Source organism: Vidua macroura, chromosome 4 (genome assembly GCF_024509145.1).
Source record: "Vidua macroura isolate BioBank_ID:100142 chromosome 4, ASM2450914v1, whole genome shotgun sequence".
Taxonomy (NCBI): Eukaryota; Metazoa; Chordata; class Aves; order Passeriformes; family Viduidae; genus Vidua; species Vidua macroura.
Window position 1 is genome coordinate 8,933,947 of NC_071574.1, and position 22,934 is coordinate 8,956,880.

The following is a 22,934-nucleotide window of genomic DNA, read 5'->3' on the forward strand; positions in this document are numbered from 1 at the left end:
ACACAAACAGTATAAGGTACACACTCAGCAAAATTACAGGTGTACGAAGTACTTAAAGCAATCTGGTTTTACACAATGGTAATACATGCCTTACTAAAAATTCTTGGAAATGTCAAAATAGGCTATTGGTTTTTTGCACGCTCGTCATTTTTTATTAAACAGTCTTTTTAGATCTAAGCATAACTCACTTAACAAAAGAGAAACAGCATTAAGCACTTATTTAAACATTTCATTTTTAACCTTATAAGCTAGAGCCCAAAATTCATATTTACAGTATGTTTGCAGACATCCTATGCCATATTTTGATGACTTTTAATTGGAACATTTCCATTTAATTTTATTAATAAAATTTTTGTTATGTTTCCATATATTATTGAAATTATTAGAGCTAGAGATTTTTTTTTTCTTTCCAGAAGACAAGTAGTCTTTGAACAATGAATAAACATTACTTGGAAAAATAATTTGTTGTCTATTCATGTATTTCTCTCATACTTATTATTCCATTACATTCAAATAACAGTATCTTGATACATGAGCATATTCAGCTAGGTTCTAGCCTAAATATGTTCCAGGTATTTGTAAGTATTAATTGAGGTAGTACTACAGGGACTTGAACTTGCATTTCAGATTTGCAAGTGAAACTTACACACAAGTCCCAGCTAAAGAAGTTAGACAAGTATCACTGTAATGAACGTATGTGCTGAGAATTCCAAAAGGAATTCATTGTGAATTAGTCTGGCAGTACTGCTTTTACTTTGAAATTACTAATACAAATCCCACCATTTTCCTGTAATTCAGAAAGATGTATGCTTTTTTGTTTGTATGAAGTTTGGCAGAAAAGAAAACAAGTTACTGAACTGTGGCTCAATCTTGAATCACATAATAGACCAAGAAGAAAGCTAGTAATAAGAATGTATTTAATTTTACAAATTATTTTTCAAATGAACAATAGGGCTGGAACATTCAAAATAAATACTGACACACTTTTAATGCAAAGTTGAAAGTCACAATAGATTCATCCTGTTTTTCATTGCTCTAACAAAACCAGTTTTCTGATATTCACCCATACTAAAAACTGACACATTCGTTTTACCCTTTTTCTATTACTTTGTTTAAAAAAAACATGCTCACCTCTGACCATATGTCAAATCACCAGAGCTTTGCTGCACAAAAGTATTTTAGAACACCCCAAAAACGCCTTACCTTGGTGCAGAGCTTCCCCAGGCTCCATGCTTGTCTGTCAGGATGTTGATAATTTTCTGTATTAGTTGTGTTGCAGTCACCTGGTCCCGGTACTTGGCTGCCGTGATCAAATGATGACACATTTTTTCTTCTTCCCGTTTGTCTGCAGAGTACTGGGCACACAGTGACTGGCAAGAAAATAAACACTTTATTACTCTTCATTTTAATTACACCATCCAAAGGAACTCTGAAGCACTTCATAATTAATTACTTATACAAAACCCTCGCAAGGGAAGAATTAACCCCATTTTCCAGGTTTGAGATTTGAGGCCCTGCACAGCTGCCCACAGGAAATCCATCCAGAGAGCCAAGCAGAGGATCTTGGTTTGCCATGAATTCTTTAACCACATCACACACACACTCAAAATTTAGCAAAAGGCAACACATTAATGGCCATGAATGGTCAGGCTGCATAATAAAACATATAAAATAAAAGTGGTTATGCCTATAACAAAGTGAACAGCTTTATAAAAACAATGGCAAATTTCAGAATAATTAATGTCAGCTAGCTGACCACTTCACTCCCATGACTCTTGATTCGATTTGGGGAGCCAAGTGCTTGCTGTTGCTTATAAAAATATATATGCATGAAAGTTAAGGAGAAAAATCCACATTTGCATCTGAGGACTAAATCAATCTTTACAAGGTAGCTTCTTGAAGTTGAGCACACTTGCAGGCCAGCATTGGAAAGTCAGTAATTGTCCCAGGAGTATTACACCTGTTGTACAAATACCTGCTTGCCAACCTGCTTAGAAGAAAATTCTAGCAAAGAACTGTAAGTCACGCCTACAAACTGAATTCCAAACTATGAGAGATTCTTTGTTACAACATTGTCTTATAGTTTGGGATTTTGTTGACCTTCTGAAAATTTGCCTGTTAATAAAGAACTCAAAAAAAATGGGCATCAAATTTTTATCAACCCCCCACCAAAATGCCATTTTGCTCTACATGAAAACCCACAAGAAATTCAAGTATTGGTAGAAACAATAAAGGCTTTTCCCCACTTCAGCACTCTCTGTGTGTAAGTTCAGTTTTCATCTGGCAATTCCACAGATCACATATGCCAGACAAAGCATTTTGGCCTTTGTCAATGATTGGATTATTCTATGATCTAGTTAGTGGAATGGACACAAATGTCTGCCTAACAACAAAAAAAATTGCTTTTTCTTTGTGAAGCACAGCTGATGCAAACACTAGTACAATTATTTCTTAGAGGTTAGCTATCAGCACAATGTCATATCCTTTTCATGCTTAAAACAGTAGCAATGCTTTATCTATACATATGTACAAGCCTTAGAAACTTGCTGCAAATAAAAAAATCAGCAGGCTATGAATGCTATTTATGTAGGTGTATACACAAATATATGTCATTTAAAGTGACAGAAAGAAAGAATGTGAAAAAAACCTACAAAATAAAATTTGGCCTTGTGTAGATTTTCACAGACACTAGACAACAAAAACATACTAACAGATGAATACATTTTAAAGAATCATTCTAGCAATTTTTATATATTTAGGTATTTCCTCAGAATTTCCCCACACTTTACAGCAATGCTCACCTGATGAGCAGACATCCAGGAGGACTGAAGAATTAGCAGCTGACTTTCCAAGTCAATGAGACATCAAAAATTATCTTTTGTAGTCCTACATGAAGCACTCTGCCATCCCTCTTCAAAAAAATGTAAGATGACTAAATCATACCCAACACTGGACAGGATTTTTCCAGCTCTTTCTGAACACAGCTGTCTTTTCCAATACCTTGAACTATTTTGCACCCATGATGATTCTGATTTTTCTTTAGCACTTTGTAAATGTTTTACAAGCTGTTATTTTTAAGTTACCTGAAAGGGCAAAATTCTAAAAACAAGTGAATAAGGTAAGCTAAGTAGTAAAATGTTTTAAAGTGCTCTTTAATGGATCCTCCTTTACAATTTGAACAGCAACTTTTCATATCTGACATAAAATCCATAGATATAAATCACATTAGAGGGTTATTCTTTCCCCATTATCAATCTCTGTCTCTTTATGGAACATTAAAGTCACATTTGACCTTAAAACATGATAAAATGGAAATCAAACTAGAATGTTTTGTAAAAGATATAGTGAACTTGTACCTCTTTTTAAAAAGTCTCTTTATGATGTGATTTTGAACACATTCTTCATTAAATACCAACAAGGATTTTCAAAATGTAGCTGTGACAAACGAAGAAAAAAAATTGTATTTTATTGTCCTGACAACTTCCACCAAAATATGACCAGGCTGTTATAAACTGGAAAGAGAACTCCACTTTTCGGGAAATCCACCACTTAATATGAATAGAAATTTGCAATTATACACCAAAACCGAGAGGCTCCCACAGGCAGCAATCACATAAAATTATAACATTGCTCTAGGAAGAACTCTTAACCATTGCACACTTTTTACAATGTATATTTTGCAAACAAAAACAGAAAGAAGCCACACTTTTGCCAGATATCTGTCACATGTATATATAGTAAGTAACCCTAAGAAAGTTCTGCAAGAATAACCTTCTCTTTGATTACACACATGTCTCACCAGTTGTTCAGTGGTTCAGTTTCTACTCTCAATATATGCCAAATATACAGCAAAACAGAAGTTATTTCTCCACCTCCCTCTCTCAAATACTTAGAATACAAGAGTGAAAGAAGACTAGTTCCACTAAAAGAATCACAAAAAGACCCATCCTAAAGTAGCCAGTCACCACTAGACTATTCTGAAACCACTCAAAAGTCCCTATTTCTCTTCATTTTACATTTTCCAGATGCCAGGTTCACCTGATGCACCGCTTCCAAAGATGCAACACCAGTGGTACACAGTCAACACTTCACACTAAATCCCAATCATTGCATTTATGTAAAATAGAAATCCAGTTTGATTTCTGTTTGTGCACAATCTCAAAGAAGTATTTTTATGGCTTTATTTCTTTTTTAGTATTTCATCTCTTGCACCTGCAATGTGCACCCTTGTCATGCCAGAATATGGTTTTACAAATAAACCATATAAACCAAATAAACCAAATAAACTCTGTTTAACACAGTTAAAAACACAGTTAAACAGAGTTGTCAAACCTTCCTTCCATTGCTGCCTTGGCCTACATGATTTTTGTTATCTACTTGGGCAAGTGTGCAATGAAACCGTAATCACAAAAGTAGTCCAGTCACACTTAGGATGAAACAAAGTGTTGAAAGGAGAAAAAAAAATGCATTTTCATATACATACCTCACAGGTTATCTCCAAAAAGTCTTAAATTCAGTGAGTGCTGAAAGTTTTACAAAGGAGAAGTGAGTTAAGCATGGAATAGAGGCAAGACCCTTGTTTTCCAGCCCTTCATCCAGGACAGAACAAAATCCTTTGCTTTGCCATTATTGCAGAACAGGGTTTCTCCTCTCTCCCATTGTCTGCCCGTACAAGACTGCAGGCAATTTGAACACATAGGTTATCTAAAGATTCATTTTAAGGAACTGGAATTCTGAAGGGCCACAAGGTCATCCAAGAGGCAAGTTATATATATGAAAATACAGTACGTTCTGTATGCAGGAAATATTCCAGAAATACTGACAGGGTGAGTTAGTCTATTTCACCTGCCTGTATTTCAGTGAAGAGCAGGATTAACCTAGTTTTTAGAATCACTTTATCTTTGATCTTTACAAAAATGTCAAGTAAAATATTTTTTTCTGCATGCTACCATTTCCATTGCAATTTTGGAGCTGCACCTCTGCAGCCCCAAAATAACAATGTAATGCTTTCTACAGGAGATTCAAAAGTTTAATAGTGTATGGTTTTTAAAAGAAATGTTGCACCTTTTTACTTTTATTCTTCAACTCTGAGATCACGGAACACTTTTATATATGCCAGTTCCTTTGTCTAATTTAGCTAAAAGCTACTGGCTTTGTGAACAGCCTGTCTCAGAGGGTGTCACTTAGGAGGAAAAGTCATCCGTAAGATAACGCACAGTCTTGCCACTAATGCAAATTCCCTGCAAATAAGTATATTTTACTAAATGAAGGAGCTCCTCAGTCCTCTGCTTTCACAGATCTTTGCACTTGACCTCTGACCTGAGGTTTAAAGTCTGGACTAAAAATGCTACCCAGGGAAATCTTACAAAGACTCCTGAATAAGACTTAGAAAAATGAAAGCTTAAAACCTCAACAGCGAACAAAAGTCAACCAATGACAACATCTGACAGCCACCGTCAATTCTGAAGTGATGCCTCTGTCATCCAACGACTCCAAGTATTGATTTCTCTCAGCATGAAAAAAGCTTAAGCCAATGAAATAGATATAGCATCATCCCCCCGATAATAGCCATCAAGGTTAACACCAGCGGAACACTTATCAAAGTATCTCTTCTATTTCTTCTTGTTTTAATGGACTGAACACAATGCAATGGCTTCTCATCTCTTCAACCCATGGTTTTCCAAACCTCATTTATCCACTTTTCCAGCCTTTTATCTGATTTCAACATTAAAAAGAATCTGCATCTAAATCAACTGTTTGTAATACAAATGGGGCAGGGGGAGAATGAAAAAAAAAAAAAAGTAGGTTTATAGCCAGACATTCCTGAGGGGAAAAAAAAGGTGCATTTAAAATAACAAGAGGAGGAAAAAAAGCATGCAGTTGACTTAGATCACACCAAACACAGACTGGGAAAACTATGGTCATGACCAGAAAAAAAAAAAAAAATCTACCACAATCAATTTTTTTTTGTGATTAGAGAGAAATGCAAGGATCTCAAGAGACATCTGGCTTTAATCAGTGCTGAGTCAACAGCTTTATTTTTTACCTTCAAGTCTCACAGAATTAAGCTTCAGTAAACCCAAATAAACACTAGGCAACAGCACTTTTATGCAGATTGCGGACTTCAAGTGAACCCAATTTAGTACAGTAGGTAAATGAGACAAACTAATGTGAGTTCAACTGGAAAAAAAAGCAGCTGTCAGAATAAAGAAATAATGAAGAGCAGAGACAAATCAAATCAGATTTCCTCTGCAGTATCCACTAGCACCACAGACCTTTTTTTAGACTTTTTCTTTGATGCTTATCAAATTGATATTATTTGTGCAACAGAAGCATCCTCGGATCAGAATCAAAGACAAAGCTTTGCACAAACAAGATCTCTCCCTTTTTGCTAGAAACTGGGATTTGCTACGCTATTCCAAACTTCTAACTCTCTAAGCATCACTGCTAACCACTGGCATAAACAATATGCAGGGAGAAATGCCCTTTTCAAATCCAAGGACCTGTTTTTACTGTAGTTATGTACAAACATCTTGCATTCAAATCATACACTAGGATAGGAAGTTTCCTCCCCTCCTTTTTGCAAATACAGTTTGTCAGTAGTCCCTTCATGCTGCTCTAGTTTAAAACAGTCCAAGAGCCTAAAGGCAACACATTTCAGCAATAAATTTAACATTTTTTGGGTTCACATCTTTTAAGTACAATGCATTTTTCAAGCTAGAAAGAATCCAAGTACCATTCCCTGAACTCTAGAAACAGTAAAGCTCAGCACTCCTGCACAGGTGGCTCTGTGCTCTCAGGTTTGATATTAAGCAAAGGAGCCAGGGATGATTTCTTCAACCATTCCCCAAGCAAAGTATATCACCCTTGTCACAGTCAATGGCTTCAACACCGCCACAGAAATTAGTGCTGTATTCACTGAAGAACTAGTCCAGTGCAACAAGCAAATCAAATCCATGAACAATTTCTGGAACTGACACACTCCCTTATTTTATAAGGAACATCCACTCTGTCCAAAAAAATGACATATACTTACATAATCCAAAGATTCACTACACATTCTTAGTGAGGGCCAAATTAAGGTCACACTGGTTATTTCACAGGTGTTGGACACTTGCTATCTTTTCATATTGTTCTTTCTATGCAACTTTAGCTTTAAAAATGGGGTAAAATGCCTTTTAATCAGCTGAAAACATAAGTACTGGAGTGGGCCAAATACAAAACTCTGGAATGTCCTCATTAATTCCCTTACTGTGACCACCACCACTGCAACTGCCTCATTCCACTGAGGCACAGTAAGGATTTCCATTGCCCTGAAGGTGGGAACAAAGCAGTTCAACAGTTTTGGCACCAACAGCCAAATGACTACTTCCCCAGGATTCAGATTTCCAGACACCTCGCTGCCAGCACAGTTCTTTTATAACTCACAGCACCAAGGCTTGGCACAGGAGTGACACTTGAACAGATTGAAAGTCACTTGCAGTTCAGATGGCACAGTTAAACCTGAAATGAAGTCTCTAAGAGCAGGTAACACACAGCAGTGAGGATGTTTGAACAACACAACTTAATAGTTAAGAAGCCCATAAAGATACCACATAAAAAGCAATTTTTCACAAGTTTTGTATCCAATTATTTCTGAATAATTTTTCATACTAGTGGCAAAGGGTACATTTCTGTAAGTGGGGAAACAATAATACCTTAAAACATAGAAGAAATGGACATTCTCAATAAGTGGAGAAATGTAGCCAGAATGATTCAGACAAGCAGATAAACCAAAGAATTATTTGGAACCTTATTACAAAATACATTGTACCACTAGTTCCTCTCATAAGTGCTATGGAGCAGTTTGCAATAAAGTTCCAAATAAAATCACTATAAATGTGGCTTCAGTCTCTGGCTATTAAAAAAAGTGAAAGGCATTTGAATGACTTAAAATGCTTTAAGTTCTATAGCTATCAAAGAGACAGCTATAGATACTTAGGTATATCAGCATTTAACACCTGACTTATGTTAATGGTCTCAACACTTACCTTGGAGGAATTGTGTATTTGTATACAGGATTCGTTAAGAAGTCACATTCATGCTGTATGTAGAATTCTAAGCAAAAATGATCAGCATGCCTCTGTTGATTTTCTTATTTATTGCTTGATATTCCTGCTACATCACACTTACTAAATTTCCCTATAAATTTACAAAAGACACGCAAAGAAAATTCATTTCCAGCCAAAAACCTCTTCATAAACAGTTTCCAAGCTTATGTAAAGTTCCAGCTTTTCAAAAGGCAGAAAGATTAGCCCCTTGAGATATCCCTGCAGCCTGGGGTCTGTGTTTCTGGTTCTATTTTATACATAGCTCCCCTCAAACACTTTTCAGCTTTCCCTGTTTAGTGTCTTGAATTGAGAACACAACTCTGATTTTAATCCAGGAGTTTGAGAATGTATCAAAATCTATCAATTCATGAACAAAGAACAGAGAGATCACATTCACTTGAGATAACAAGCATTGAGACATAATAATTTCCTATCTTGCCATGGTGGGTTGCATGCCAGAGACAAGCACACCTTTAATAAACACCAGTTCTTTGGATACCACATCATTTTCAGACCTGACTGGGTTCCTAAAGATGTCCCTTATGAGGCTTAGTGGGGGGAAAAAAAAATTAAAAACATGTAATTGTCTTTACAAACACAAATTCATTGCCCAAAAGGTAATTCATCTGTCCTTCACCAGTTTCTACCATGGTTACTCCAAGAGCTAATTTAGTGGTCTTGATGTCTGACAGTTGAGGACCTTTGCAGCCTCTCAGAACAGAGAATGATCACCCTGCCTGGCATGTATCCTTGAGCAACACTGCTAAACAGGACAAACACAGATTTGCTGGCAAAGTGTTTCTTTCCCACACATGGAAAAAACCCTTTAGTTACTACCCTTAAGTCATCTTCATCTGCAGAAACATTTTAGTTAATTATGAAGGAAAACTATTAAGGGTGGGTGTTGGTTTGCTGGTGTTTTTTTGGTCAGAAAAATTTCAAATTACTAGACAGAATCTGTGAAAAAAGGAGGATTACATGGAATTTTATTCTAAAGTCTATTCAAGAATAACATGTTCAGTGCTGCCAATTTTCAAGTTTCTAACTTACACTCTAAAATTGCTCTTTACCTCTTCGTGAAATAAGATTCTTGAGAGGCTTATTCTTTCCAGGACCAAGTATTTTAAAAACAAGATTAGATGATGAAATGGCAAAGACAAAAAAAGACAAAAAAAGACCAAAAAAAAAAAAACACAAAAAAAAAAACACCAAAAAAAAAAAAAAAAAAAAAAACAACCAAAAAACCCCACAACAAAACAAAAACAAAAATAAACAGAAGCAAAGAAAAGTATTTTTAAAATATGGTCTATATGGTCTTTTATACCAGTTATTCTTTAAAATCATTCCTAGTCACTTACTTTAGAAACATGTTAAGAGCAACAATCCCAGCTTTGGCTTAACCTCTGCCTTATCTTAAAGCCTCCTGTCAGAGTTCCTATAGCATCAAACTATAAAAAGCAAATTGTTTTAACCTTCTTTTTTCCCCTCTCTTTTTTTCCAGTATTCTATGTTTTGTGCTTCATTCCACCTACAGCATGAGACATTTTCCTTTATGATTGATTCTCATGCATTAAGGTAACATGATTTTTAATTCTAGAAGAGCATGAGATGTATATGAAGCTTTTTTAATTAATATGTTTTTATTCAGAAAAAATTCTACAACCCTTGAAAGGTTGACATTTGGCTCTAAAAATTGTTGGGGGCAGGATAATTTCATTTCTTTTATAACGGGGTGATTTTACTATCCATAAAAAGACAGCATTTGAAATATGCCTATTACTGAAAGCATAAGATAACAGCCTCTGGGTTTCTCTGCAGCAGTCTTCAGTGAAAAAGAACATTCACAGAACTCTAGATCCTCATACTGAGTAAAATGGAACACAGATTGAAAATATTGCTCTAAAATTTATTTTTTTTCTTGCTGTCTTGGTGTATATGAAAAGATTGCAACGATGCAAGAGAAAGTATTACAACTACCATAGATGCTCCCTTCAGAGAAATGAAGAACAATGTAGCACCAAGCAGTTTCTACTGGCATAATCCTTTATGTTGTCAATTTTAATTAAAAAAAAAATACATAATACTCACTAAACAATTTGTTTACCTTTATATAAGAACAGGTAAGAACCACTTGCTAAATTTTATCTTTATTTCTCATTTCAATGCTACTTTTCAGAACTTGTGATATATACCAATTTCACGGTTATGATGTTCTTGTTGAGTTTTGATTTTGGCTCTGTTTAAGTTCAGCATACAAGATTTTTCTCTCTGTTTGTTTTGGATTTGCTTTTTTTTAATGGTATGAGGGTGATTGCATAGTAGCCTTCAAGACAATTACCAGTATTTTCTACCAACAGCTGAACACAGGGATGTTGGTGTAAGACCACAAAACAGATTACACATTCCAACTGCACAAATCCTGCTTAACTAGACTGTGCTAATTGACTTTAACTCAGTGTAAAATAATAGGTTCAATACTTGGAGCTTGTTATGTTTAGAGCACAACAGCCATGCAGGATAAAAAAAAAAGCAACACAAATCTGTGCTTTGGTGTGAATTACAGTTCACTCATTAAAATTATAGGTTTTGAAATAAAGTACAGTGACTAATCAGAATCAGCAGCTTCCACCAAGCATGCACAAAACCGAAAGAAACTACTGAAATTACATAAAGCATTATATAAAACACATGTAAGCGACAGTTATTGGACATACCAAAGAGCCATGTAACAACATCTCTCACATACTTTAACAGCTTCAGTTACACTCCAGCCAATAAACTACTTCTAATACTCCAAATTTCTGAACAGCTTCAAACAACTGTGATTCAAAAATAACCCAGGAAACATTCCTCCCTCCTCTCATGCCGACCATATGAAATTGCCTTGCAAAACAGCATTGGGCCACTGCCAAGATGAGTGATGTTGGCTACAGGGCTCTCAACAACTGCTTAGAAATGAGATATTTGGGGTTTCTAACAGGCAAGCACAGGAAAAAATAATCAACAATATTTTAGAAGTCAGAATATCTGATATTTTTTTTTCCTTTTGTAAATGTTCCCTTGGGAACAAGGGCCAGCATAGAGCCAGCAGAGGTGAGGATGGCCCAGCCCTGCTGGTGGTAGTGGAGAGAAGACAGGGCCAACCCTGGCCTCCAGTCCCAGGTTATGACAACATTTGTTTCACAAGTTCCACACATTCTCTATAATATAGCAACCTACCCAGTAACTGAGAATTTTGCTTACTTTATCTGTCAAGGATTGGTATCAACCATAAAAGATGGAATCTCAAACTGCTCTAAGGACAACAGACAATTCAGGATAGTTTTGTAAGACTTAAATCTCAAGTTTCTGCAAGGACAGGCAGGGAAAAAGGCTTGAAGGAGCACAAACATCTCAACAACCATTAGGTCATATTCTTGGCATTAATACTTAGACTTAGAATTTGTTCCTGTACATTTTTTACCAAAAACCCCGCAGTATCTTTGCACTAGGATACAAAAGGGAAAAAAATGGAATGATGACCAAAGCACTTGCACTGCTCATCATAGTCACTATCATCACCTTCCTTGGAAGCCCTACTTCCAAGACGTATCAAAATCTTTTAAGATGGCCAGAAATCTTTGAAGATGCATTTTCTAAATAGTGGATTAATAACAGGGAATTAGAAATGTGAGCAGGAAACAGGTGGAAGGGAGGAGCGTGAGAAAAGTAACAGGAAACATCTTGTGTGAAGGAATAGTGAGGACAGTTTGGTTTTCTGATTGGTAAATCTTTCTAAGGATTGACTCTGCCACTTCCAGTTGGACTCCAGATTAACAGTGAAATCCAGAGGTTTCTAAGTCACTTGGAAGCTTCCCTGACAAAATAATCACCAGAAGAGCAACTTAACTGCCTGATACATCTTCCTTTTCATGACATAAGACCATCTCAAAGGAATTGGCTCAGCTTTCTCCCATTTAGGTCAAAGAGAAAAATCAGTGGATAGATTCATTCTGTAAACACTTCAATAAAAGAATAACATGAAGCAGGAGGGAAAAGATTTTTTAACTCTGTTATAATGATTCCCACTTTAAATACAGGGAAGTTAAGATAAAAACCTGGACTGCAAAGCAGTGAGGTAGAAGGGGCAATGTGAAAGGACCTTTCAATTCCAGTTAAGAATTCTGATTAGTGCAGTCTTGTTCGCTTTCCTGGAAAGCTGCATAGATCTACTCAGAAATAAATGGTTACCTTTGGAAAAAATTAGGAATATCACCCCTGAATGGATGTGGCTTGACAGTTCTCCACCATTTTCACCTCCCTGGATCCCAGACATCCCCATCTACTACAAACTACAGATAATTTTATCAATTCAGTGGTAAAATCTTTATTTAAACAATTGCTATCTCTTTTCAACCAGCACTCATGAAGGTGTTTATTTCTGCATGTCACAATATTTTGCATTCATAATGGAGGATTTTCAGTGAAAGGCTGAAGCTTTCAGTGGAACAAGAAAGTAAATTATTACACAAAATGCAACATTTTGTACCATTTTCTCCTCAATAATATACTAAAAGAGGATAGAGAAAAATACTCTAAGGAAGAAATACAGGTAACAGTACTCTTAAGTGCTTTCAGGTACTACTGACAAACAACTTCAAACATTTTCTAAGCATCTCAGTATGTTGTCCCAAAGCTGATTTTCATAAGTCACCTTCATGAGCATCAAAAAATAAACCTGCAGGTATGAACTTCATCATGCCTCAATCAGGAGACCGCATTAACTACAAAATGAGACAATTCCTACTATGATTTTAGTCCAAACAAGAAAATTATGAGGGTAACCACAGCTGACTTAACCAAGAAGCCATAGGTCAAGACAGGTAGCTACCCAAAATATGGACCAGAATTTCAATTCATTACTCTATAGGGTCAGGTATGCTACATCTTTTAGGCACATCCAAACCTGGTTTGGGGTTGCAAATCAATCTAACGTGAAGATACTTGTTCTTCCTTTCCTATATAGAAATTTTAGCGTGCACATGCTTGGGTAAATAATGTAGATAAAAAGCACACTTTGCAACCCTAGTAAGGTTCAGACTTTAAAAAATAAGCTCCTTTTACATTCAGCTCCAGGCAGTAGTTTAGTGAGTCAGTAAATGAGTGCATACTGGAGGTACACAAACTTGTACATGGCTTGTTCTTGTACATACAGCTGCAGAGTGAGCTGCCTTCATAATGTCACTTCTAAATTTGCATTTCAACCACCAGACACTACAAAACATATTTTACAAGTAACACAAATAACAACATCCTAATACCCATATGCACCAATCTACCCCAGTAACTTCAGAACTGAAAAGCTTTTACATGAAATCCAGCTATAGGCAAGTGGATGGGCTTTAACCCAACAGCCTGGACTCAGGTCAGTCATAAATAGTGTTTGTAACTTCGGTGCTTTTGCTAGGAAAAGTCAAATGAGAGAAAAACCACGCAGAAACAGCACTAGAGTATAGGGAATTATTTTACCATTTTGTGACTTCTTTCTTCAATTGCTGTTATAAACAACCTTTTTACCTAAAAACAATTACTTTTGAAAATGCAATTGTATTTAGAATATTCAAGACTACTGCCAAAAGACTGTCAGATACATCTGGACTACAAATGATAATATGTTGAATCAAAAGCTAACACCCATTTAGCAATCAGATGCATATTTCATCCTTAATGAAGGCCTGAAAAGAAGAGTTCACTTTATTCTGGATGCAGGTATCAAAGCAGATCTCACAAAGCAACACAGACGCATCATCTAAGGATCTTTTTCACATTAAGAATCCTATTAGAAGGAAAACACTAAAAGGTAATTGAATTTCCCTCAGTTATCTTCATCTCTGTCAGCTCCTGCTACAATAACTTACTCTCCAGAGCAGAGATAACTCAATTCTGTCCAGCAAGCATATGTTATGAATCTCCAAAGCAAACTTGTCTAAATCATTCTGGTCTTCTATCAAGGTTGGCCGTAGATATGAACTCTGACAGAAAGCAAACAAATTTATTTTTATCTTTTCAATAATTCGCTTCCCTGTGCCTTGATGGAAGAATCTGAAAGATATAAATATTTCCACTAATTCTGGAACTATAAAGACTAGTTGAAAACATTGCATCTGAAAGTTAATGCTATTAAAAACTCTTCAATTCCCTAGTCTGTTTTAACAGAAAAACAAAGCAGTTTTGGGTTACTGTAGGCACACATAAACTAAATTATCATGCTGTAATGAACACTTTTTTTCAGAATGGTTTTGATATTTATATTTTCACCTTCAGTGGAAATGTGAAATTGGGAAATAACAACAACAGAAGAATACTCTAATTTCTTTTTTTTCCATCAAAGCTCTTAAAACATCAGTAAGCACAAATCCTCCAATCACATAAACAAACTACTTTGATTTTAAAAGTCACATTTTGGGAAGGTATCCTCACTTATCTAGACCAACATCACAAAAGCAAAATAAAAGAAAAAGCAGCCAAAGAAAGGGTATATGACAAGAATTAGTAGAACTAATTCCAGAAGGAGAGGAGAGAAAATATGAGATAAGAGCCTGGTCAAACTAACATTAACTGTATAATTACTGTCAGTTTGTTTCAGACTCTCCAACATATACATAAAAACAGTCTGCACAATGAGCGAATAATGAATTGAGAGAGTTCCTTGCTGACACTCAGCTACTCAGAACCATTTAGTCACAAAAGAGATGTGAGGAACTGGAGGGGAAATTTGGAAGACCAAGTCATTGTAATAATAACACAGCACAGGAGCTTCACGTTAGATAATAAAACACAGAAAATAATCTAATTTTAGATATAAAATTATGTCCAGTGCATTCATCTTTATCTTTGCTCCTTTCTGCCATGATTTGGCAGCTATTAGAATTAATTCTTCATTACATTTGTTGGAGTCAGCCTCCCAACTGTAAGCATTGAGTGTAGTCATCAGCCATTATCAGCAACAGCTTTATTCTATTAATTACAACAGTGTAATGAACAGAAGGTACTCTAGGAAATACTGGTTGTGATCCATGTCTCCTCATCCAACCTGACTCACTACCAGGGAAAAGCCATTTTACAACCCAAGAATCACTTCAAATTACAGAAGTGTGGGAGTGTATTCTGCGAGAGTGTTACAGCATTTTCGCTTTCAATAAGCTCTTCTTTAAGAATGCACAGTTTGACATAGGGTAATAGGCTTGACAGTGAAGCCCAAAGATAATAAACACATAACAGGAAAGAAATAATGCTAAATGAAAATAAAAATAAGTTCAAGTTTATAAATGAGTATTTAAGTCCAACCTACCAGCTGAAATACTGAGAAAAAACACCTTCAGGTATATAGACCCTGAAGATCTTCTGTGACCTTGTCAGCTCCAGTATCAGAATTATTTTAATGTAATGTCTTTCTCATTTAGATCAAACTGAGTTACAATAAAACACATAGGAGAGATGTGTACTATCACCAGTGCTTTTTATTCAAAGCTGAACAATTCCTAACACCGTTCTTAAAATGGTACGTAAGCAATACAAGTTATTGTTGGACAGAAATTTTAGAATAAAATATCCAATCAAGCACAAACAGGATATTTGCTTAGTTAGTGCTAGAAAATTGCATTCTATTTACACTGTATTACTTCAGTCTGGATTATTTAAGAATCATTACCTGACATGAGCTACCATAAAAGTCTGTACATTAATAATAAATAAGGTAAACAATACAGATTTATTTTTCATGAACAACAACATTTCTGATGGGAACATCTCATTTGGAGCAAGAAAATTCTTACCTGGCTAGCTTAATTTTCATATTATAAATATAAAAAGATGCAGAAAAACATGGAAAATGTTTTAATAGACTACACGAGATCAGTATAAAAAGATACAATATTAGGGATTCAAAGGAAACATATGCCATCCAAAAGAAGGCTTTTTTAAAAACAAACAAACAAAAAGCTGGAATGGTTAAACTGTAGAAAGAAAACGGCATTCTTCAGTAAGTCTCCCCAAAGAAGGAAAACAGAAAAACATGTTAACTATTTCATGATAGTTTTAAAAACAGAATGAAGCAGGTCAAAAGAGATGGAGGAACAATTGCATAAAGCCATAAAAAGCAGCGTTAAATTATTTTTCAAACAAATCAGGAGGTGGAAGCCCATTAAGGTGTCTCTGTAGAGCTAACAGAAAGATCAAAGGGTAAAAAGCAGTCCTGGAACACATGACCACTCCAGAACAGAGATTTTATAAAAGAAAAGTGGGATGAGAACAACTGCTGGGACCAGGCAATGTCCACTCAGGTGATCCAGAATAACTCAGGGATGAGCACAGCTATTAGCTGCATTGTTCTTGTTCAAACTGCCTCAGTGCCACAGGAAATATGCCAAATGGACTCTGGAGGACTGCAGGGAGCAACATGGCAATAAGTCTGAAATTTCTAAAAGGCAAACATAGAGCAGTGTTTAAAGCAGAAAACAAGCAAAGGAATAAACACACTGGCAAGAACTATCATTGCCTTTGTACAGGGAGTCAGGCTTCATTAGATTGCTTTCAACAAGCCACTCAAGACATAGAAAAGAAAGATCCAGCTCATCAAATCTGAATGCCAAAAAGATATTTAAAGAAAGGCAGGATGAGGTAGGGCAGATAGTAACATCTTATGAGGAGTTCAGATGTATTCCCACAGCAAAAGTTCAAAGACCTATGAAGAGTAGATTATTTAAGCTTATTGGTAATTTCTAGTGAATATAATAATCTGTAACACTACTTACAAGAGGGGATAAAGAGATTCAAAAAGGAAGTTTATCATTCCCAGGAAGAGAAAAATAAGTAGATGTGTTAAATATGTAAAAGAAGAGAGAAAGGACAGAAAAAGTTGAAATCTCAAACATTGTAAAACACTGTGCATGACCTTCCATGATATTTTTTTTCAAATTACACTTAGTCTCATTCATTTCACATGAGATAATCCCAAAAGTTGCCACCTCAGGCATAAAAGAAATTTAGTCTCCTAGTTTGGGACTTGCCAACATATTGCAGCAGAACAAAATTGGTTGATCTTCCCATGGGAAAAAAAAATATTCTGCTATGCTCAGCACTTTGTGAAGCATTTATAATACCTCAAAAATATGTTTGGAAAGAAAAGTCCATTTTTTTCTTCCTACTACCGACAGACAGATGGTGCTGTAACACCTGAACGTTGCAAAGGGCAATATTTATTTAAAATTTAAATTTGAGAAGGTCAAGCCCATTCATAACAATTTGTGTAAAGCCTTTTTTTTCCATGAGGGAACATCTAACTTCATTCATGTTGCCCCATTATATTTTTTCAGTCTTAATGACAACAAATTTTGGGTGCATTCCTACAGCTTGCACTATCCTTTATCTCCATGTGTTCTGTGGAGAACCATTGCTGCTGCCTCACTCTAAAAGAGAGAATTCCCCCTGAAATCACTACAAAATCTTTTGTTTTAATAAATAAGGACATTATTATTAAGTATGCCAGAAAATATTGAATATAAAAGGAAGTTCTAAGTGTCACAGAAGCATTTATTGATGCACAGGTTCTATAACAAAGCAGCTTTTGTTTAAACCACTGGTAAACTGTGGAGAATATGGACCCAGTCAAGGATTAAAACCTTCTTTCCCACAGTAACTTCTTGTTCCATATAGAAGCAACAATCATCCACAGAAACTACAAAAACCTCAAATACCTTTCCAGAATTCTTTCAAGGGCTCTCAAGCCTTCCCTTTGACTTACGGGTATTCTGCCAGAATTGACTTGCAGTAATTTTTAGTCACCTCCTCTGATACAAATAACGTACTTATGCTTACTGCACCAAAGGGGAAAAGATCTGGAATACAGAAGATTATGCATCAAGGGAAGCACTGGATTTTGCCTTCTGCCAAGGAAACAAAAAGCAAACAGCTCCACCCAAGTCAGTATTGGAACGCTTGCCTAGCCTTGTATCCTACCTCTGTCAAGGCAAAACCAGTTATAAGATTCGTTTCCCAGCAGGAGCCATGAAGTAAAACATTCTGTTTATTACCATAGCCTGTAAATTGACACTGAATAAGAATTAAAACTGTGAGGAAGTCCAAGTCTTCCGCATGAAAAAACATAACTGAACACAAAAGGGCAACAAATTTTACAGCAGCTGGAAATGCTAGATTTAATTATTGAAGAGAAATCATGCAGAGAAGTTAGCTGCCTAGCATGATTTATAACAAATGCAAAGGGAAAGTCATGTGAAATTCTCAGTTAATCAACAGAAACAGCCAATAACAAGAATGCCAGCACTTTCTATTTCTATGGATGACAAGAATTTGAAAAAAATAAGACCAAAATTCAAGGGGATGACACCACACAATTTTTCAAAAATGACACTCTGAGGAGGCAGGTTATTCTGCCAATTAGAGTAGCAGTAACATTTTACTGAAAAAGTATCAAGGGGTTTGTTTTCCTCAGAATGAAGAATCCTTGTCCAGCCATTATAGAAAGTTTTCTGAAAATTATTGTGTGGCACTCTCCACTGCTCTGCTACACACACCATAACATACAACATTATGAATAGTTTTGTATTGCACATTTTCCCCCTTTTTCCTAGGTTTTCATGTGAATCTTCCATGCAAAAAAAAAATCAAATCACCAAAAACAAGACAAAACAAACAAACAGCAAAAGAAGAAACCATGTTCCTGGATGGAGCAGTCATCAAAAATACTTTACTCAAGCATTGAGACTTGGTACCCCAGATTTTTGCCTAAATCCAGTAGTGTCATCCAAGAGCAAACTAAAGCTTCACTAGAAAGATGAAACACTGAACAGTTCATGCCTAAAAACCTTGCAGGTTTACTTATTTAGAATTCTATAAATATGTACATTCACCCAGAAGTACATAAAGAGATTTATATAAGACAGGAGGTATAGCCAAGGCAATGGGCACTTCTGTCATAAATTATAAAATAAAGTCAATTAGAGTAGAAAATTCCCTCCTCCTCACACCAAATCAAATTATTCCCATAGGCCTGACTCCACAGCAGTCTGCACAGATAATCTAAGACACAGTGAGGATCACCATATTTTTCAAGGTCATTTCTAGAAAACAATCTGGGTGGCAGCTTGAAACTACCATTAAGGGGTTCTTCTTCGGGATTTTAAACTCTGCCAAACACAGAGGGTGAGATTTTGAAAAATACCTAAGAGGCATGTACATATAAATCTGAGGGACAATAGAGAAAATTTAAGGTATACGTAGAAATGTAAGGCATATGTTAGAAATGCTCACATTCTCACATTCACTGCAAAAAATGTGTGTTTCATTGCTACCTCATTACAGAAATGAGTAGAATATTCCTTCATCAGGCATCTCTGAGGTTCAATCACACTGTAAAATGAGTTTGTCTCAGGTTTCCTGGTTACCTCCCCATATGTCTAAATGCATAGATGGAGCTACTCCTTATACAGGTAGCAGTGAAAAGACACTCTAAGCTTCTGAAAGAAAGAAAATTGCCATGAGAAGGTACAAGTAGAATAGAAAATGTTTTTGTTTTTTTTTCTATTCCTTTCAGTTTAAATCTATCTCCCTGAAGCACTTGAGGTTTACTGCATATCCAAAGTTACAGCACAAACTAGAACAACAAGCCTAAAAAAAGAAAACAAGCCCCTATCCTTGCTTTGGAGACTCTTCCCATACTTTCGGTCATGCCACCTTACGGAAAGGGTTCCTCTCCATGTTCTTACCAATGCATGGCCCCACCACACAGAGATAGAGCAAAGCCCAACCAGAGCTTACACAGCAAAGTTCACACGTGCTGCATTTGCTGCTGCTTCTCTGTCTCCTCCTGGATGGGAAAAATTTGATAGGTGGACATTTCTCAAACCACTTCAGGAAGGAAAACACCTCTCCTGTACTTGTAATGAATTAAGAACCAAACAGGAGTGGCACCTCATGCAACTTTTAAACTATCACCTATCAAATAATTTCTTGCATCACATTTCTAAGATGAAGTTTTCAGCACAGCAGTGCCTTTCCTGTATTACCTATTTTCCTAGGCTTTTCCATCCTCTTACAATGACTATTCTTACCCTTTTTATAACTGAATATATACAATTATACAGAACTAGAGAGCTTCATTATGAAGCCTGCCTGAATTTCCCATTTCCCATTTCTCCTGCCTCCTGTTCCAAATACCAGACTTCAGTTTTAAAAAATGAAAGACAATTTGCCTTTTCCTTTTAAACTGTCCTTGCAACATAGAGCAAACTGCAACTAGTAATTACCAGAAGCACAAAACACTTCTAAATGTGATCAAACCCACATTTTCATATTCATAATTTTCCTGGGCTAAATCTTATAGGCTCACTCCTCTGCTCACTTTCTTCAGCTATCACATCTTAAGACATGGATGGAACATGGAACATCAGAATTTCTGACTGTTAACATGGTACCTACAGACTCAGATGGATATGACTAGTGGTTCCTCTTTCCCAAAGGAACACAACACTGACTGAAGTCTGCCACAGACATCAGGTTCTTTACACATTTGGTAGAATCCAATAATTGTATATCCTTAGTTTCTACACCTGTGGAAGTCATGCTGGATCAAAGTCTTTCCAACACCCAAACAAAACTAAACTGGATAAACAGACTGCTGATATTTGAGTACACCATTTTCCATTTAAGTTCCACCTGATGAGTTAAACCTCTTGAGCCACCACCGCTGAGACAGGACAGATTCAAACCAGCATCAGCCTAAAACATCAGCCAACTCTCATCCTAGAGACTTGTCACAGCAGAACCCAGATCTATATTAAAAATGTAAGTTGATGCTCTGTTTAAATTTCTTCCAGACACCATAAAAGATATCTTGAGGCTGAACTAGGACTAAGAGTGCAGCTGTCACTGAACAACTGTATTCACAGACAGCCTGTATTTATACAACAGAATCCTCCATTTCTCTCATGTTTCCTACATACACACCCCCATCTTTGCAAATAGTTTGCATCTGAAGGGAAAAAGTGGACTGTTCATCTAATCAATAACACCATGTCATGCATGGAGCTTCTGCATAAATCCAGAGGAAAAGATGTCAAGCATGTCCCAGTCCAATGATTATCAAGCAACGGAGCAAAAGGATGCACTTTTCATCTCCACAGGACTGTCGCCAAACCCTTGATGTAATAAATGAAACATGCCTGCTATTTCACCATTGCAGAACAGTACTGTAGATACCTTCCAACATCTCTGTTTGCAGGAGGGGGTAACTAGCTCTAGATGAAGTGCAGATATGTTATTAGACAACGCACAGCTTGAATCCCGGGGCCAACACAGATGACCTTTAGAACATAAGCACTGTCTAAGACAAATATGCTTTCATCTTTGGGGAGTATTTTTTCAAGTAAAGATTTAAGAGGAAAACAGTTTAGAAATGCGTTAAGCACAAATGTGCCTTCAATCTCTTAATGCTTCATTTTAAAAACAAAACCACAAGTAATATCACATGTCAGAAGAAAGACAAAGTACTCTTTAAGTAGAATATTAGTGAATTGAGAGAGATTTAGCTTCATTTTCATTTACCCAATAATTAAAGCACAGGGAAAGCTGATATATAATGTAACCAAGACCCTAAATTGGAGGTATGACCAAAGTGACTCAGAAAACAGGCTTGTATTTTTGTAATACAAGTTTATTACAAAAACAGAGACCATAATTTCACTTTAGCTTCCCTTAAGTGCGGTGAAAATATGAAAACATACTTAAACCACACTGAGGCATGTAAAACACAGGGAGAATGGGTTTAGAGAGGGATTAGTTAAATAGCAGATGATACAAAACGATAAAAGAAAGTAATTTCTCATTTTGCACTTCACAGCCTGTTACCACTTATCTTTAGCAAAGTGGTTTTTTCAGACCTGTATTGTGACTATGATGCTAAGCAGCCTTAACACATACAGTGATATATGCTAAATGGAAAAGAGCAGCATTGGTTTGATAAAATTCTTTCCCCTACAGTCTATGGTGTGCAGATTTCAACAAGTTCTGAGCTGCTCTGCTCAGCCTGTTTTTCCATCAAAGTTAGTGGCAAACTTATCAAATCACCCTATGACTGCAAAGCACCTTTCAGAGTAGAATCTCCTGAGGCCTGCAAAGCTCATATCACAGCCTGGAATCCTTAAACACAGTGGAATGGTTATGCTTTTGTGTTTTGCTTTTTAGACACAAGATTTCCTCTCTTACCTCAAATTCAGCATGGCGGTTAATATCCTCTGCCCTCTGTCTGCTCAGGATAAATTCTGCTTCATTAGCCACTCGTACCAGATGCTCCTTCATGGTTTGACTCAGCAACCTGAGGACAGAGAAGATATAATAACTGCCTTAAGAGAATGAAGTCCAAAAATAAAAATCTGGAAATACAGTATATATATGCAAATATGTTGGGCTCTTATGACTGACTTTATTGTGCTAAGAAAATAGTATAAATAAGGTTGGAGGGTAATTCTCTAGCAACTAGTAAAATAGTATTTCTACAGTAAATCAAAGTAAATATTAAACAAAATGTAAACACTCCAGACAGTCACTTGTTTTACCTGAAATAGAGATACATATAAAAAAAAAAATCTTTCACATCCACCACCATATAAAGTAAGCAGTTTTTGCATATAAACATACACAGTTAAAGTTCTAACATAACTGATGTAAAATGTAAATTAAAAGAAAATGTAATGCAATACAGTTTTTCCTCCAAATGCAAGATTGAAATTTTATGGTAAGTATACATTTAAGTAATATTTTCAGTATTATAAAACATTCTCAGTCTCACAA

At 36.0% G+C, this 22,934-nt stretch overlaps 1 protein-coding gene across 1 annotated transcript in view; it reads right to left on the reverse strand.

The window, feature by feature from the left end:
- Window positions 1-22,934, reverse strand: part of LRBA (LPS responsive beige-like anchor protein) — a 365,433-nt gene that overhangs the window by 213,495 nt on the left and 129,004 nt on the right. Inside the window, exons 35-36 of the mRNA XM_053974943.1 lie at window positions 22,350-22,458; window positions 1,204-1,370 (exon numbers count right to left, since the gene is read on the reverse strand). Coding sequence (XP_053830918.1) covers window positions 1,204-1,370; window positions 22,350-22,458 — 276 coding nt within the window. The remainder of the gene's footprint in view (window positions 1-1,203; window positions 1,371-22,349; window positions 22,459-22,934) is intronic.